General features: G+C 45.5%; 2 protein-coding genes across 2 annotated transcripts in view; one reads left to right on the top strand and one right to left on the bottom strand.

The window, feature by feature from the left end:
- LOC119407323 (transcription initiation factor TFIID subunit 2) overlaps positions 1 to 12,537 on the bottom strand; it is a 54,691-nt gene extending 42,154 nt beyond the window's left edge. Inside the window, exons 1-11 of the mRNA XM_037674239.2 lie at positions 12,333 to 12,537; positions 12,141 to 12,195; positions 11,738 to 11,810; positions 10,944 to 11,034; positions 10,166 to 10,284; positions 9,985 to 10,082; positions 8,451 to 8,494; positions 7,804 to 7,998; positions 5,521 to 5,623; positions 3,965 to 4,083; positions 2,019 to 2,132 (exon numbers count right to left, since the gene is read on the bottom strand). Coding sequence (XP_037530167.1) covers positions 2,019 to 2,132; positions 3,965 to 4,083; positions 5,521 to 5,623; positions 7,804 to 7,998; positions 8,451 to 8,494; positions 9,985 to 10,082; positions 10,166 to 10,284; positions 10,944 to 11,034; positions 11,738 to 11,810; positions 12,141 to 12,195; positions 12,333 to 12,394 — 1,073 coding nt within the window. The 5' untranslated portion in view covers positions 12,395 to 12,537. The remainder of the gene's footprint in view (positions 1 to 2,018; positions 2,133 to 3,964; positions 4,084 to 5,520; positions 5,624 to 7,803; positions 7,999 to 8,450; positions 8,495 to 9,984; positions 10,083 to 10,165; positions 10,285 to 10,943; positions 11,035 to 11,737; positions 11,811 to 12,140; positions 12,196 to 12,332) is intronic.
- A 772-nt stretch (positions 12,538 to 13,309) lies between these two features.
- On the top strand, positions 13,310 to 18,668 carry LOC119406304 (zinc finger protein 83). Its single transcript, XM_037673040.2, has 4 exons — positions 13,310 to 13,457; positions 15,340 to 15,521; positions 17,944 to 18,197; positions 18,485 to 18,668. The coding sequence occupies exons 1-4, from the start codon at positions 13,310 to 13,312 to the stop codon at positions 18,666 to 18,668; spliced, it is 768 nt and encodes a 255-aa protein (XP_037528968.1).
- Positions 18,669 to 18,876: the final 208 nt, after the last annotated feature.

The raw sequence follows: 18,876 nt of genomic DNA, 5'->3' as shown, positions 1-18,876 counted from the left end.
ATGCAGTGACAGTACTACTATACAAAAACTGGCGTACATAAATATAAACACACAGAGAGCATACATTATACAAGTGACATCAAGAACCCAATAGGTGCTACTCTAAACTGTCGTATTTCGGTGTGTTTTTGTTTCTAGCCAACCAGAGAGGTCACGACTAACTTCTCAGCCATTTGGTCTTAAAGGGGTACCGACACAAAAATTTTCTATTGCCACATTTTTTAATCGAATGAAAGGCCAAGCTCTCAAAAGCCTAAATAATGTGCTGCTAAGTGTGAGTGAGCCCTGAAAAATGAATCACAACATGTTTTCAAAGGCTAGTTTTGGTTCCTACTGAGCCCTGACGTCCCACCACGGTACGGGCTTCTCGTCACATGCTTGCGCAAGATATTGTGACACTTCCACGGCCGCTCCACTACGTGGATGCGCCAGTAATGCAAAAGCGGCCATTTTGTATTTTTTTTGGTACCTGACATCATTAAAACTAGCCACACTAGCGTGTGAAGTCACCAGAAATGGTACTGTAGCCTGACGTCACGCTCGTATCAATGTCAGTATGTGCACCATGAGAAAATTAAGTTTAAAATCAAAATAAAATATCAGCATTTACAGAGCTTCACACTTGCTCAGAGCCATATCTGTATACAGGAGATCTGTATGGTGTAGTAAACTCAGCTTCAAAAATTGGTGTCGGTACCCCTTTAATGAGACGATTTAGTCGACAATGCGAAGAAACAAGGTGTTTTCCTTGGACCGAAAAATTATGCTGCGCTTGAGAAAACTCCTACCAATGCTACTACAAAGAGGCAACCTTAAAATGCCACGTGAACAAACAAAGGTAGAAGAATGCACGAAGACAGCATATGGCAATAAAGGATAGAAACTTCCTGGGCAAGCTTTGGTGGTTGAAGTGAAAGTAAAAAACTGGAAAAAGTGTTTATGTATACGCACTGCCTGCAAGTGGAAAGACATTTGCAGGACTAGAGTTGTCGTATATGACAGCACATACTTCGAAGCTGCTGTTGAAAAGGCACAGAGCTACGAAAAGGTCATACACGATGCAATTCCATTCTGCTTCTCTTTTTTTTTTTTTGTGCCAGACCATTGTGTGGCATTTCACTTAAGATCATAGCGCTTGTGAAACGGACTGGAGCCCCAACACATTTCACAGCACACTTTACGGACAGCATGCATTGTTGACATAACATTGAAGCAACGTCCGCAATGTCAAGGCAAAAAACTTGTTCAACAAGTGGTGGTAGTAAGGCATTATGTGAATGCAGCACTCGGCTCATAATTTGTGCCAAGCAGACACAACCTTCAATGTGGTGCAGCTTAAATCCTTGCAATTTCAAGTAAATAATTAAAATGCCAATTAGTGAATATTTTGAAATATCCCATTTCACAGTACTATTTCTCAAGCACATAATTTCTGCTTCTTCCAGAAATCCACCTCACATGGCAGAAGATGGCTAACCTTCTCAGGCAATATTTCTTTATTAAATCTGTTTGAAGAAAATCAAACAGGCGCGATGTGATGACGACTGACATGACGTTTTCAAACAAGTATCAGCTATAAGTGAGACACCTGTACACTGTCTTTAATAGACCACCTCACTAATTCATGCTTTCTTTAAGGTAACTTGCAATAGATGTACGGTCATCACCAAAAGCCTAGAGACCACTAGGTCTGAGAAAACTTTGAATTTTCCTGCTATCTGTGACTGTAATCAGTCAAACTGCATAGCATATGTTGTTAGCGCATTTTAGAACAGGCCAGAAATTTAAATTCAAGGCTGCCTGCTCAAGCAGAGGTTATTCAGCCTTTTCTTGTGTCTCGTGGTCCCTAAACTTTCGACGCCAACTGTACAAACTTGCGCAATGCACTCTGCTAACACGTCCACAGGCTGTATTTATTGATGCCAGATAGCAACAGGCATTCCGATAAATCTTCAGTACCTGGCAACAGTAACACTCACGAAATACTTAACACTTTTAAGACATCCTCAAACACTCACCATGTGTGCATGGCAATGAAACAGCCGAAGAACTGCTCGGCCACTGCCTTAGCCATGATTTTGCGCGAGAGGTACGCTTCGTCGATGATGTGCTTCGAGTGCAGAAGGTTCACGCTGTCGAAGGACAAGTGAAAAGTAGAAATTGTAACTACACTGACACCTCATAATAACAGTCGCATTTGACACGAAAATAACTTCGCTATATCCGAAAATTCGTTATAAGCGTACATTCGAACCACTGTGGCTGTTACCAAGGCTACTCCTAGATTACTTCGTTATAACCGATAATTCATTATATCCGTGTTCGTTATATCGAGGTTTGAGTGTACAGTGTTGACAACAGTGGCTAGGCTCAGATCCAGATTCTTACGTTCAGAACTAACAACGGCTGCGCAAAAACACAGGACAAATGGGTCATGACTTAAGAAATCAGGAAGGAGCCAATTCTAGGTTCTAAAGTAGAGCTGTGCGAATAGCAAAATTTTGGGTGCGAAGCGAATTCGAATATTGAAGTGTGAGTGCGAATCGAATCGAATATTTTTCGAATATTTCTAGAATATCTTTCGAATACTTCAAAGCGAAATTGCAAAAAAAAATGTTAGAGAGGATCCCTAAGCATATTCTTATGAGATAGCATCATGAAAGTGTTTCTTTGCGCTAGGTTGAAGAAACACTGGCGGGGTGGTGTTTCATAGTTGTCTTATCAAGAATGAGGCAATGTAGAGGCTGAATTCTATTTATGTACATGATCTGGTGCAACCAAAGTGTTGCCGACAACACTTTACACGTGATAGGCAAAGATGCCATTTCCTCAGCCTCTCCTCCTCTTTCAACTTCTGTGGAAGTCCAACTAATGTGGTGGACAAGGGTGTGCTCCCTTCAAGTCCGGAGTTCCAAATCTGCCTCGTAGACGTCGATATATAAGAACATCTGAAATTTCGGATGCTAAAAAGCTTCAGCGTCCGATTTTTCGGACTTACTGCCCAAATTTCAGGTCCAAAACAGCATTAATTGAGCCCCCAACTCTGCCACATCTTTCATCTCCATGTTGAAACCAGCGTTTTCTTGAGTTAATACATTTGCGACCGTAGCGGAGCTTGAAAGGCAGCTTTGCCGCAATACGGGGGGTGTAATGAGGTGAAGCATATTGAAAACCTAGGGACCACTTTCAATCGGACGTTGACTGTGTCTTGGCAAAGTTCGACCGTAGCGGAACTTGAAAGGCAGCTTTGCCGCAATACGAGAGTGTAATGAGGTGAAGCATATTAAAAAAAATCTGAAGAGGTCACTTTTAATCGGACGTTGACTGCGTTTTTGGGAAGTTCGAATAGTAAAATTCCAGTGCGAATCGAATCGAATAGCAAACACTATTCGAAAAATATTCGAAATTTCGAATATTCGCACACCCCTATTCTAAAGTACACTGAGGAAAAAAATTTATTTAACTGAGAATAGTGGCTGTTGGGATTCGCTTCTTGGCTGGAAACTCACGTTGCGAAGATCCAAGCAACTAAAGAACAGCAACAGTTTTGTGGGCATTTCATACACAATGTAAATGTTTTGCCCTTTGTTTCATTTGCCAATAGCATAACGAAGAAATTTAAAAGGTACAACTGCCATCATTTCCCTTTTGCGAGCCATGAGGAAACGCAACTCATTCAATGCCACCATTCTTGTTCTTGTCTATGGCACAGCTTACGAGCTCAACAATGAACGTGTTCATTATTCAACTGCGCACACTCTGGAAACGTGTGTCACTTCTTTTAAAACATTACACGAATAACAGAACGAAAAATTGGGCCAGCTGGCTTCCACTAAGTGTGATCTTTAAGGTAGTGTCGAAAGCACAGAGCTTGGCACTTGTCTCCCTTCTTCGTTCTCACGTTCAGTTCAATCGTGCAATGATGCTTAGATCTAAGTACAAGCAAATGCAGCAGCGTGTTCACCTCAGGATGGTCAATGTCGCATATGGGTCTGCATCAACGTAGGCCTCGGCGACGAACACCTGCTTGTAGCATGAGTACGGGTACCGACTTGAAAGGAGTTCCTCATAGAACTCAAAAGCCTAGAAGAGAACAAATTTACAGAACGAAAAATGTAAAGACTCCAATCTGTCTTGTTTTTGTGTTAAAGAAGTGTCAAAGCAATGAAGAAAGAAGACTTTGGGAAATAATATAGAGTTAGCACGTTCCTTCAGGTGTCGAGCGTTGCAACGATGTATGCAGCACTTTGCTAACGGTTGGCTCACACTACCATTTTTCATCACGAGTATCTTTTTGTGACGAAAGGTTTAGTACCCACATTCAAAATTACCCCGAGATTGGGTAAGAGGTTTAGTCAAAAGAATAGTGCTGCCTTTTCAGTGCAGCATTTAGCGTGGATTAACGTCAGTGAACCAGATGCAGACGTAACAACAGTAGCATGAGAGACAATGCAGCTTCTTGATGAATCCCGAAAAAGCTCGCTTGTCAGCACGACTACTACACTATTCCGGATGGTTATCATGAAAAATTAAATGACATGTGCAGTGAATGTAAAGGACACACAGCCTGCGGAAACCAAACGCATAAATTACAAAATTTTCTTTGACTGAAACAAGTATTTCTAATTATGAGCCTCTTTATCACTAAGCATTGGCCACAGCGAATGACTTTCACTCGTGACCAAAACACAATACATTGCATGACATGATGACCAATGAGCATGGATAAGTTAAGAAATGATTTGCCTTGAACTTGAATCCACATGCTGCAGATGTAATTTATGAAGTGCAGTCGAGCATTGATGTAGTGAACATGAATACAACGAATTGCTGCATACAACAGAGCAAAGAAAAAATGTGTCTTGCTCGTATCACAACATGGCAAATACTACGTCTATTGCGAACAGTGGCTGTAATAAGCCTTTTGCGCATCAAGTGTGGCTCCATCATGATGAAGTTTGGCTACAGTTATTCATTAAGGAAGAGTCACAGATAAGAAAAATGCCCACAAAATGCAAAGCGCGAGACTGCTACAAAGAGACCGCTTTTGCAGGTTTCAAAGCATTGTCTGTATTGAATGAAAAAGACGGTCTGTTGCGCATTTTCCTAAGGCAACTCTGAGGAGAAAGCAGTCCGTTCCTTCTTGATTGATTGTATTAATCCTTAAGGATCAGAGGCATTTCAAGCTTTCCACACATCACATGGTTTAGCACTGCCTCCGGGATCGGCCCATGCGATGTCATGCCAAGACAACATAAATTCTGGCATTCTGTGACGTCACGACGACGTTATGTGACAATGAGGTAATGTAACTTTCGGTAAAACGACAGCACACACACGTTCACTTGAGTATCACGTGGCTTTTGACCAACTTTTATTACTTCGTTTATTTTTGCGTCATTCGTGCTTGCGCCGTTGCCAACAAGGTCTCGCAACGTGTCATCGGGTATCGCAAAAGCTAAAAGAATTTCTTGACTCACGAGACATACTATATGTACCTCAGTAAAGTACAGTACTTACCTCATGAAGGAAGTTGGTGCACTGCTTCAGGAGGGGCAGCAGGTGCGGGAGGCAGAAATGCGTCACCTCGTGCATCTGAGGGTCCACAAAGATCTCGAAGGGCCTTGGAAAAACATGGTTGATCCCTCCGTCATAGGAATCGGTATAACACGAAAGTGAAACGTGTCTTCACAGAAGTAGTGCTTATTGTGTAATGATGTATCAGAGCTTGTACAACGTCTATTTGTGTTTGGCAGCTATAGCACCGTTTGACGTGGATGCACCCATGTTGACAGCATGTCTCTATCGCGACGACTAACGCCCATGATCATGATTAAAGTGTTGTGGTAGCTGACGGTGTGAACATATATTTGGACACAGCGAATCGTGAATCCCGCGTAAGGATGATATCAACAAGCTTATAATCAACACTGTTACCCGCTTTGCACTTCTTCAAAGCGTCGTCAATTAAGGAGAGAAACGGCACGGTGTGCGCTTTCTAGTAATGGGTAGCCGACGCCTGTGCTCATGCATACATAACACGCACTGCGCTTCAGCAACACGGGAGGTAGAGGTTCGTAGCCTGAGCCGCAAACGCGTGCGTCCCGCTGGCCTCTGTCTCGCAGGCGCTGCTCTCGCTCCACCAAAGCACGACATTCGCCCGTCGAAATCGCGTCCTTTCTGCAACGCATATTGCAGCAGTTTTGTTAGTCGGTGCTCTCGCAATTGAAGCAGTCGGCGGCGGAGAAATCCCGTTGGTGCACGTGGAAGATGCACTACTCCGATGAGCCGACGCACGCTAACACGAAGCCAAAGGCAAAGAACGTAACTACGTCAAGGGTGCCTCGGCGACGCCAGCGCGGCCACTCTACCTCTCTGGTATCGAGACGCTTTAACCATGACCTCAGATAGCGCGTGCAATCTCGGAGTAAGCGCTAGTAAGTGTCGATCGTGAAGTATTACTTCTTTTCACCTCTCACAGACGGCGGCACCGCCCCGCTCCGCCCGCCGCGAAAGAGAATGTGTGAAAGATATAAGGCGCGTTCGCGCCGTGCCTAGCATATCCCGAGATGGCTTAGTGGGTAGCGCGTCGGGCGCTTGCCGTCGCGGCCGCAACGTCGTGGGTTCGATTCCCAGCGGGGTATCTTTTTCTTGGCTTTTTCTTTCTCACCCGTTGGTGTCCATTTTATCAACGTCATATCCGTGACGGATGTACTTGGTGGACCCCGGCATAAAACACTTTCGTGTTAAAAAAGAAATAGGAGAGTGCACGAAATATTTCGCCAATTTATGCTGCAATATGTTTCTGAAGGAAGACAATGTGCTCGCACACGCTACGGTGCCTTACGTCCTAAGAAAAAATGTATGCTTGGCTACAAAACCGCGCCTACCCTTCACCTGTGAAAGACAGTCGTGCTAGCTGGTTTCCGCTCGAACCGTACAAGTAATTCTTTGGCTAATGTAAGTACTATGCATATTAGGACTTAAAGGTTCATTGTTACTACCTGAAACATTAGGTTTGGCTGCGCAGCAATGTCCAAACCCCTAACGAAATTTACCTGGACATTCAAGTTTCCGGCCTAAAACCAGCGACACAAATGTGGGTCTGTAAGGGAAAGTCCGCCATCACGAAAATGAGTAAGTGCTCTATTGGATGGAGCATTTATGCAAATTCTCTGTGGGCAGAGCTGGCATCTTTTCTTAGGCTGTAACTGATTAAAGATGTCTGACACAGAATTCCTAGCTTTCTTGAAGATGTAGCCAAGTGTCGAAGGAAGATCAACGCTACCCAACAAGTCAAATGATTCGTATGGACATTTTGGATGGCCAGTAGTCACGGTAACTATGCAGCTCGCAATGCTCAAATCAGCCAATGGCCGTGTCTTTTGGGCATATGCCGCAGTTCGAGTATATGGCATCATTTGTCGAGAGAAGAGTGAGCAATTTTTAGCTGACTTCGAAATTTAATTACAAGCTCCCTGCCCCGTCATGCGCTATAACGTTAGGCTCACATGTCCGTAGGAGCCTCGACTACTGATCGGCAGCGTTTTCTGACCACTTTCAAAAAGTGTTGCTGGGCCCCTTTAAAGCTTCCTTTTAAAACATTGTTTCACCGTGTGCAATCTGAAGCAATCAGTTGAACGTGTCTCTTGATTAGTACTAGAGGCAGTGAAGAGAGAACAACAGAAGTTTCAGTTCCTCAAAGTTCATATACAACAGCTCTCTAGCAATAAAGCTAAGTGAACAGTCGTCGATGCCTGCCACTGCGCGTGAAGGCCCGACACCAAAGATGAAGAGCCTCACCCTACAGCCAGTGCAATCTTCGGCGCCGACGTGGGCGTGGTGAGGTTGTAGTGAAAAGTCTTCTTCCTCATGTCCGATGTGTAGACAGTTTCCACGAGGTCCCCGCACGACACAGCGATCATGTTAGAGTCCACAGTGAACTCCATCTTCCACGTGCAGGGGTCCGCGTACGAGTCTATGCACGGGAACCACAGCCTGCAACGACATGGCGTGTCTCGACTTAATATTATTGAGATAAGTTAACAAACGGCACGGTCATCTGGGAAAAAAATGAGTGACTTCCAGAGACAGATTCCATTTCGTATTGCTGGTACTCGCAAGCGCACACAGAGCAAGAGCATCGGGCCGCTCCCTCATATACGCACAACATGAGCGAGGATCGGTAGGCTGTTGGTAAGGGCACTCACCTTTGCCATGTACTTACCTAAATTCCTGCTATCTGTCCAATAAACCAAATGGTCTTACAGCATGCTGGCATGTTGCCTTCATTTCAAGTACTAAGCTCTATAAAAGAATTTACCTGCCTAAAAAGACTGCTATCAGATGTTATGCCTCCCGGATCATGCTTTCTTTTTCCACTATCCCTCAAGAAATGTTTCGACGAAGTTCTAGCGTAACGTTCAAAGGAACAAAAAGTAGAAACCTACCTTGAAGAGTTTTCGTGGCCGTAGGTGAAGACATGAACACCACGCTGCAAGGGACATCATAAGAAAGTATTGAAACATCGACAAAATTATTGTACCCCACGACAGGGGAAGATATGCGCAAGAAAACATTCACCAAAGCGAGTTTGCATGCGCATGCACATATAGACGCATTTCGCGTCCCCTTGTAGCATGTGTCCTGTTTTTGTATGCCAGCCAATCAACTGTCACCTATATGACACCCCCTCTTTGTCCTTGCTAGCATGCTTCTGCGAACTTGTGACTACGTTGTCATTTACTTCCATACCAGCCACGGCAGTTCAGCAGCTATGACACATTGCTGCTGGGTCAGAGGTTCAATCTCCGGTTGCACTAGCTGCATTCCGTTGTAAGGCTTCACATTGATTTTGGAGATTGAATCTATTAATTTGACTTGATCTTAGCTTGTGGAGGGCAGGTGTTTGCAACATACTGTTCCGCTCTAAAAAGCTCGTGCTACTTTATAAAGCAAGGGTTCATCCACGCTGGCGATTGGCAGAAGTGGAGTGGCTGATTGCAAATCACGGCCAAGAAGCGAGTCACAACAATCGATATGGGCATGTATTACCGCAGTTTTACAGTTAGCGACATCCTAAGAATGGACTGGCAAGCACATTTAAGTCCAACTCAAAAAGGATTTGTACAGATGTTATATACAATTATGCTCACTCATTCCCACGATGAAGTCCACAAGAGGTGGACTTCTTTCAATGCCAGCGTCTCTCTTGGATACTACGTTCTACAGCATGCAAGCACAAAATTTGCAGTGTAGTTTTGTGCTGAGAGTTTGTACTTAACTGTTAGGTCGCAATGTAGACAGTGACTTTGAACTGTAACTGTGCTCTTTAAAGTGAAAGACAGTGACTGACAGGGGCGTAGCCAGAAATTTTTTTCGGGGGGGGTTCAACCATACTTTATGTATGTTCGTGCGTGCGTTTGTATGTGTGCGTGCCTATATACGCAAGCAAAACTGAAAAATTTCGGGGGGGTTTGAACCCCCCCAACCCCCCCCTTGGCTACGCCCCTGGTGACTGACGAAGCAAAAGATCCATCCCGTAGAAAAGCACATGCACATGCAGGAACTTCAGTAACATTTGCTGGCAGGCTACTTCATGATGCATAGTTCACAGGTATAACAGTGCAAACGTAAAAAGACGCAAAGAAGACATAGGACAGAGTGAGGTTAGTTAAGTCAGCACTCTGTCCTGCGTCTTACACAACTTAATGAATCGAACAGACAATTAGGCCTAATTGTCTGTTCGATTCAGAAAAAAATTTCCCTTCTTTCGTTCTTTGTAGTATCTTGTTACATTTGTGCTGTTACAGCTATGAAACAAGCAGGAAAAATTATTTTTTTCGCTAGAGCAAGAAACCATTCGTGATGCTTGGTAATGATGAATACTGACAGTTCAAAAGTTGTTTTTTTAAATTAGATTTTGTTGGCCAGTGAAAATTGTAGACACAAACATAAAAGGGTAGTTAAAGGAATTACAGTTACCTCTGCAAGAGATCCCTCGCATTCGGGTACCACGAAGTGTATGCCGCCCTGCGGCTTCTCCAAAGAGAACTCGACGCTGACTCGGAAGGCTTTGCCCTCTGCAAAGATGTTGTCAAACACCGTTCATATGCCGCGCAAAACGGAAGGACCATGACCTATGTCCCGGAATTCAAGCGGTTACCTTGTACGAGGTGGGAAGCTTCCGAGGGTATTCTGACAGAGATCTCCCCATTTCCATAGCCAGGGTCGACCGATTTCACAGCCGCCATGTGGGCGGCCGAGAAGGTGTCGATGTTCCGTCTGTTCGACAGAAACGGAACAAAAACAGCGTCGAACTAACATGAGCGAATGCGCAGCAACGTGAAAGAAGCAGCGCATGATCTTCGAGGCATGTATCTGCACGCTCACCCATGCTCAAATCAGAGGTGACAAAATGTGTGAGTGGGTGCGAGTATTAATGAGTGTGGGTATCGATGAATCTGAGCAAAAAAGGGGGTTATGAAAGTGAGTGTGAATGGGCACGAACAGAAACTTGTGTGAGTGCTACTGAGTGCAAGTTGACACGAGTGCCTAGCTTGAAAAAGATATTCGTAATGAAGTATGAGGAAACGCACAGTTATTCTGCCAATTTAAAGAAGCCCTAATACTAATGTCACATGGGCAGCTTTCATCAGGATCAGGGCCAATTCGGATCGAATTTTTTGGTCGCCACTACACAGTCCAAACTAATCCGGATAGACTTTTGCACAGATTTCAGCCAAATTGTGATCTACTTGATCATGATCGCTTTTGGTTGCGATGAAAAGTGTAACCGTGTAGCAGCACGTGATCTGGATTGAGCCTAAGCGTGATCAAAAGTGCCATCTGACATCAGCATAAGATAACATTGGTGAATGTCCGTTGATTCATATCAGACGATTTCCACTGACAAGACTACAAGAGAGAAGATATATACGTACAGTTTGTTTTCTCCAGGGCATATGTCCAATGTGGGATCGTTGTACTGGAATGCACACTCGAATTGGTCGTTGATGCGTATCCGGTAGACACGTGCGTCGCAGTTAAGGCTGGCAAACCGCGAAGGCTGCGACTCTTTTTAAGTTTGAATGCAATGTGCTCTCTATAAGCACTACATTAACATATATTAACATACAACAAAGCATATGCCATGCATGAAACTTGGCGCTCTCAACAAGCAAAACTAAACGACTGGGGGTCACTGTGTAAGCAAGACTTTCTTGTACCGTGAATGGATTTGAAACAAAAAGTGTCAAGCCGTGCAAAAGCTCATAATAATTGCTAGTATTTTACGTCCCGAAACCACGATACGATTACGAGAGACGCGGTAGTGCAGGGTCCAGGAAATTTCGATTACGTGTGGTTCTTTAACGTGCCCCTAAACATAAGCACACAGGCCTCTAGCATTTCACCTCCATCAGAATGCGGCCGCCGCGGCCGGGATTCAATCCTGGGACCTTCGGGTCTGCAGTCTAGCACCATAACCACTAGACCACCATGGCGGGTCGTGTGAAAACCCGTACAGTGAGATCGGGAAAACAGCAGTTGAGAAAGTTGGTGCACAGAGGTGTGAAAGGCGTGTCGTCAATATGCAAAAATTTGCTTTTTTTTTACTTAGACGCTACGTTTAGTTTCAGTAAGAAGTAAACCGTTCCTTGCAGCTTCAATTCTAGAATGAGAAAACATCGAGGAATGACAAGACAAAGCAAACAAATCCAGCAACAGCGAAGGATATGACTTTGCTTGCAGTTGATCCTGATCCATCTTAGGTCTGATTTGGTCGGAAACAAGGTCAACTCGACGAAACCCTGCGAAAGTGACAAAACAAGAGGACATGCAGCGTTATTGACAAGCACTACAAATCACGTTTTGTCGACTACGACTGCAACTGAAGTTGTGAAATCGATGGATTTTAGCCCCAACCCATTTCAGATAGCTGTCATCGCGACGCTTTGCCGGAGGCGAAGCGGCCGAATCTGTTTCCCCGGTTTGTGACAACTACGAACAACTCTGTCAACACAAGACGTAGAGTGTCAAGAAACACGTGTTAAATTGTCGCTTCTAACAAGTATTCATGACTGTAAGAAAACTGTTTGTAGAGCAGCCGCTAATAGACAACGATACCAGGTTTCACTTACGATTAGCGATTGGCGCTGGAAATTTATGCTTGTGATGCAGAGCACCTGATGGGACGTGAACATAGAAAGAAAAAAAATGCGTCATTGCACGTGAGAAAACACACAGATCGCGGGCACGCCGTGGAACAAGAACTTTCCGCGATTTTGAAAAAGCCGGTGACACGGCCGACTACATGTAAACAAGATACTCATAATTTGTACAGTCGCTGATGTTCGTGAGGTTTGTCCAGCTTCTTCATTTTAGGAGGCGTCATGGTGTGCCGGATGATCGTTAAAATGCTGATCGGTTGGGGCTACGCAGAATGACGGCTGAAATACGCGAGAAAATGCGACATCGCTGCCAGTTCGCTGCCGCACGCACTGCACGCACTGCACCACAACGCTGCCATATTGGAAAAACGCGTGATGTTTACACCGATCCGAACGCCGGCACATGTCGAGCACGACATCCTCCTCGGGCATAAATCCTCACTCCATGCGCGAATCCCTAAATAATTCTACGAAAGAAGACTGCAACGAGCCATTCTTTGCTGGCAGTTGTAACTAGAAGCTTTTTCTGAACATCGAAGCAATACGGAGAGAAGAAACGCTAGTCTTCAATCTCGTTATGTCTAAAAGTGGGAGATGAGATCTACCAGATGACGATTCCACAAGCTAGAATGTGGGCACTGAACAAAAATATTCTCTAGATAAAGGCTACATACGATGCTTTCTCTTCTTTTTGTACGCTACGTACCCTTCATATACTCCTCAGAGTTTCTGAAGAACTAAGAACAGTGTGCACTGTCAAGCGCGGGAATTTTGAACATCATAGCCCACCGTCAAATTTTGAGATTACAGCACCTCAAAAACCACAGACGCTTTCATGGTTACCAACGTTAGTTTAAGTGTGCCTAATACTCGTTAACAACCAGAAGATACACTGCCAATCGGTGCCATTATGCGAGAGAAGAAAGGTGTCCCTTTTCGAAGACGACGTTTTTTTACCGCGTGCAGTGCATGACATCGTCACACCAAGCGCGTGCCTGTGGCTGGGACCCTGGTGCTGATTCTTTCCCGTCGTTCGAAAAATCTCTCTGGGTGAAAGCTTGACCCCTTGAGTCAATACAGCGTCGAGAAACGAAACTCGCCAATTGGTAAGCTGTCGTTTTCGAGGTTTTCTCCGACGTATGGACACGACGCTGAAACCGGGGAAGATTCACCTGTGCATAGCACAATCGAACTCGCGGTATCCGCTCAAGGACAAGGCTCTAGGATCGCAAGGACAAGGGTTCCGTGACCTCGTGAACTACCAGTCGGACTTACAGCACGTGGACTGTAGCGTTTTACACCTTCTCGTCAGATCTGTCTTGCATGCCTTTGGTCGGGTCAGATTTATGTGGTGAACTCGAGCCAGCTGGTGGTTATTTTAGGTACCGTGCACGTGACCGCCAGAATTATCTATTGTATGTTTTTCCTTTGATATATGTCCCTTAGTGTTTCATCTTCAAAGGCCAACGGCAAGGAAATTTTAGTTCGACTTAATTTGTTATGAATGAATGCTGTATACCACTGAAGCAATCAATGCGATGTAGAATCGTAATGAGACGGGTCCCTGCCTCCCTGGACCATGACTTGGATTCGCAGGATTGTGACTGTGCGTTTTTTTTTGTTTTTTTCACGTCCCTTAGTGGGCCATGTAAGAACTGAAGCCTGCTTGTGTTTGTACAATGTACAGAACGCATGAACACCGTACATTCTACAGGAGACTTTAATGAACCATATATCTGCTACCCCTACGTAGTACCTGCCATTTTGTGCCTGTTTTTTTTTTTAGCATTGTCAATAACGCGATATACATAGTTTAGCGCAAATTACGCCAAACTGATTTGAGACTCTATCGTCATACATTGTTTTCGTGCATCACGGGATGATAGCAGACTTATTTGCACGATTTGCCAAGATGTGTGTTCTAGGCAGGCTAATTTTGAAGTTCCTAACGCCGTCATAACACTCCCATTTTACCATTGGGCCTATCAGCGCAGTGGAATTAACATTCCTCGTATATGTTAATTCTATATCTGATGCTTCATTCGTTGTCTGTGCAGGCCTGTGGTGCCACTGCGATAGAAATTCTTTCGAAGATGATAGCTATATCGATTTTCTTAGTGATGAATTTCACCAACCAATAATACCTTCGTTTTATCTTCCAGGCGGCGCCCGGCGACGGGAAAATTATCATGATAGATGCGTACTGAATTCTACAGAAGCTTCCCGGTGTGGCCGTACTGGAAGCAGGAGAGTGTTCACGCGAACCTGTCGCACTCGCCACGGACTGGGCTTTCTTATATCGCTCGTCGAAGTGTTTAGATTGTGGTGCATGTAATAACGCCGTATGTTGACTGTTGTGTGTCCCGCTCGGGTGAGATTGTATGCATGCTGTAACGAGCCTATTGCAGTGCCGTTATCTGTGTCTGTTGCAACTGATGTGTTTCTCCCGGCGTCTCCACATAACGCATGATCGAGCAAACTAACTCGATCAATATACCATTAGCTGCTTTGTCCTTTGTGCGTATAACTGTGTTGCAAAGCCCACTAGAAGTGCTTGCTTTCCCATGCATTTGCTCAAGCGCTTACTCACTCGCTGGCTTACTCGCTCTCGTACCAACACACCACTTCCTAACTTTTGAAACTTATACTCCTCCATTGAGAAGTGCATTCATCACGTCCATTCACTGCTACACGTGCTAGCGCATTCACTGACGTCACTCACTCAGCACTAGCTCATTTCATACGCTCACTCACTGGCTCGATCATTATTCTGGCTGTACACCCGCATACTGTTACTCGAAGCTCACTGGTTAAATTATTACAACAGCTATACGCTCACTTACCCTTTCACTAACTAAGCGCTCACTCACTCACTCGCTCGCTCACTTACCAATTCACTAACAAACCCCTCACTTACTTGCTTACCCGTTCACTAGCTATCACTCACTCACATTCTTGCCCTCCAACTAAGCGCTCGCTCACTCACTCACTCACTCACCTCACTCACTCACTCACTCACTCACTCACTCACTCACTCACTCACTCACTCACTCACTCACTCACTCACTCACTCACTCACTCACTCACTCACTCACTCACTCACTCACTCACTCACTCACTCACTCACTCACTCACTCACTCACTCACTCACTCACTCTTCTTTCTCCAGTCGGTACAGCCGGGTACGTGCGTCACCACTTCTCACCGAGCGAGTCCCTCAAGTTCCTGACCAGCCCTGCTGACTTCCACTTGCCGCCGTACGAGAACGCAGCGCGAGCGGAGGCGCAGGAGACGACCGCGCCATACGCAGTTCACGGTCCCGACCGGCTGCGTTGCCAGATGTGCGGCCAGGTGTGCTATATTTCTATTTTGTTTCGATTTGCACTTGTACCGCACTTGTTGAACGTTGCTTTCGCAGTACAGGCGCTTCTCTAGGAAAGCGAAACCAAACAATCGTCTACCAGCATTGAGATACCGCGGCCCACCTCGCCAGGGCAAACTTTCACCGCGTCGTTGACGGAAGAAGAGCAGTGCGCCGCTCCGTTGGTATTGTGCTTCTGAAAGTGGCGTACTGTTACGTCGACAGGGGGGGGGGGGGGCGGACTGCGTATAGAGCTTATCAGATGACTTGCTTTTCAAGACTGTTTGCTTTAAATCAAGGAAGAATCTGCACAAACAGATCGTGCAGGCTGGGCCGCCTTATACCGCGACAACACAGCAGTGCTTAAGAACATTTTCGAAATATTATCGTGAAGTTTAAGAAGTGCAGCCACATTTAACCTGTTCTTCATCTGAGCATTACATCTGCAAACTTCACAGTCTCAGTTTGGCGTTGTAAATACGATGAGTATGAAGAACCTGCTCTGGACTCTAGTACCTTAAATTCTCACTTATTAAACAAAACATGTGGCTGACAAAGCAAGGTACTTCGCAGAAGTCTTCAGAATAGGCCGAGTGACAATTTCTTTACTGTGAGAGCACGCTAATATAAAGTCTTTCTAAAGGAGATGCGCAAGTTCAGTCGATTAATACTTAAGGAAACCACATTGAGCTGGTTGTGTACAGTTATAAGATTATAAATGACTACGAATTTATATACTAGTTGTCGTTCCTTGCCCTCCTACTTTTCCCAGCTTGGGGGGGGGGGGGGGGACGGAAAAGCGGTGAAGTGGCCCTTTACTCCTCCCCTCCGGTTCCTCCAAGTAAACAGTCTACGTAAACTGTGTAAGCTTAAATTTTCCTTGAAAAAATGTGGGCGATTATAACGTTAAACTATCCCGCATTGTTTCCTTCCGTATCGGTGGTTAGCTGTTAATGAGTGGTCGAAATTTTCGGGGTCATGCTCACAGCACCTGCTCGTAAAACGACACAACAACATGACGCGTAAGTGATCCACCGCGTAATTACCACTTACGCATGACTGCGTAAAAAATAAATAATAATGAACTATTTTCGATACGGCGTATTATTTGTCATTGGTTCTTCTATTCGTCAGAAATTTTCAATATGCCATAAAATCGCCTCCTTGTTACGCGACGTCACAAGTCTGCGAATACTCGCGGCGTTAAAACGAAGTGTGCACAATAAACAGCACATTACTGTGCTGAACAACAACTCATTTTTTACGCAATAGCCAGACAGTGTCTCTTTCTGAACGTAATTTAAGAAGGCTGCCCGCCAATCACATTGGCAGTGGCTGCTTATAGCAGTGGGCGAGATGGATTCATATGTGTATATTAGATACTTTCAATGGTGGTATAACGATGTTGAGCTGTTTTTGCGTGTGTACAACTCTGTGTGAACTCATCGTTGCTGACAAAGAGGTAGAGAGAGAAATAAACAGACACAATCCTTTGCAGGTAGGCAGCCTTCTTAGTCCAGAAAACCGTGGACGCTGAACATCTCCCTGGTGAGGTAGATCAAGTAGCGGGGCAAACTTGAAAGCCTTGTTGCAAGTCGTAACGATCGCTGCAGGCTACTATATGATAAGCTAAGTGAAGCAGGCTAATCGGATACTTAAGTGGGAGTCTATTTTAGCTGTCCTGGCTAGGCACAACTAAAATACTGGACACTTCTGCACACTCAACTCACAGCAGCTTGGATATGGAGCAGTGGCGATGCTATTCGTTTTCAAAGAAAGAAACTGAATTTCCCGAAAAAGGAGAGCGTTTGATCGGACTATAAAACGTTTACTGGTTCCCACCCATATTTTCATCGCCGATTACTTAAACTTCAGGGCAGGCAGAACAAAACAAAATCATGACAGATTGCTGTGTTGCTGCTGAGCGACAGCCTCCTCTGCAATGCTCGAGCGAAAGGCGCGCAAGCGTGGAATAGGCAGCCCGCACCGCAGGTAGCCTACAGTGCGTGGTCATGACACACGGAGGACAGTCGTCACAGCAGAAGCGTAGGACGAATTTTATTACATAATTATGTTATTGCTGCGTTCAAGTAAAACTTCGCCTGACTTGTTAGTTTCCCAGTCTGCAGCCAACAATAACCACTGTCGAAAGTGGGGGGGGCGGAGCCCCCCTAACAGATCTCAGTGGGGGGGGGGGTCCCCCTCCCCCCCCCCCCCCCGCCTCCCCGGTAGATACGCCTATGACTGCATGCTTGCGTGTTTAAAGAGACGCTCAGAAGATGATGTAAAGAGTGGATAGTTGCGTCCTTACGCTGCAATATTTCTCGTTCTCTCTTTGTTCTATCAGTGATAGTATCAGTTTTCCAGTTATAACAGAGGTTAAGTTTTGTCTCTTTTTCAATCGTTCACAAGGTGTTCCAGCGCCGCCAGGACCTGTCGGCGCACCGGCGCTCGGAGCACCCCGCGCCCGGTGCTGGCGGCAGTGGCGGTCGCTACGAGTGCAGCTTCTGCGGAGTCACGTTCGCCCAGCGGGGCCACTTGAGCAAGCACCGTCTCACTCACACGGGCGAGCGACCGTACGCCTGCCACATCTGCCAGCGCCGGTTCACCCAGAAGACCCACATGGTCGAGCACATCCGCATACACACCGGCGAGAGACCGTACAGGTGAATTAGTGTAGCTTATCTCCACAGGCGTGCGCTAGACGACTTGCATTGTCAGCATGCGCTTACTACAAGTAATCGATTTCTCCTTCAGACAATGAGAGGGAAGCGCGTGTTCCTGTACCCATCTTTCCTTGTCCTAAAGAAATCACTAAAGAAACATCATATCCATCCATTAAAAAAAAAACATCGTTTAATTAGTTAAAGGCGGTGTGTCGTACGAAAGAAAGGTCAAGGATAGGAGAGTACAAGGTTTCTCTTTCAGCGTCACTTCAATGTCCTGACCGCAGGTGCGAAGAGTGTCAGGCGACGTTCACCCAGAAGACCCACCTGGTGGGCCACCTACGAACGCACACAGGCGAGCGGCCCTTCAAGTGCTCGGAATGCGGCAAGGCCTTCTCGACCAGCAGCTCGCTGAGCAGGCACCGCTTCGTCGCCCACTCCAACCAACGGGCCGAGGAAGAACCGAAGTGACCCCCGCTGAGAGCAACGTACCATCTTATTGGCGGCGGGTACACCACTTTCAGCGCCACATGTGCCTGAGCGTTGGCTGAACCGTGGTGTAGTACGCGCGTTTTCACAATGGCTGCTTTTGGAGATTCGTGCAAGTGAAGTAACACGAAAGAAGTGGCTGCTTGATGTTGAATCTACAACGTCGCTACAAGTATACAGTCAAGAACAA

This window comes from Rhipicephalus sanguineus, chromosome 10 (assembly GCF_013339695.2).
Source record: "Rhipicephalus sanguineus isolate Rsan-2018 chromosome 10, BIME_Rsan_1.4, whole genome shotgun sequence".
Classification (NCBI taxonomy): Eukaryota; Metazoa; Arthropoda; class Arachnida; order Ixodida; family Ixodidae; genus Rhipicephalus; species Rhipicephalus sanguineus.
This window is presented reverse-complemented; position numbering and strand designations above follow the sequence as displayed.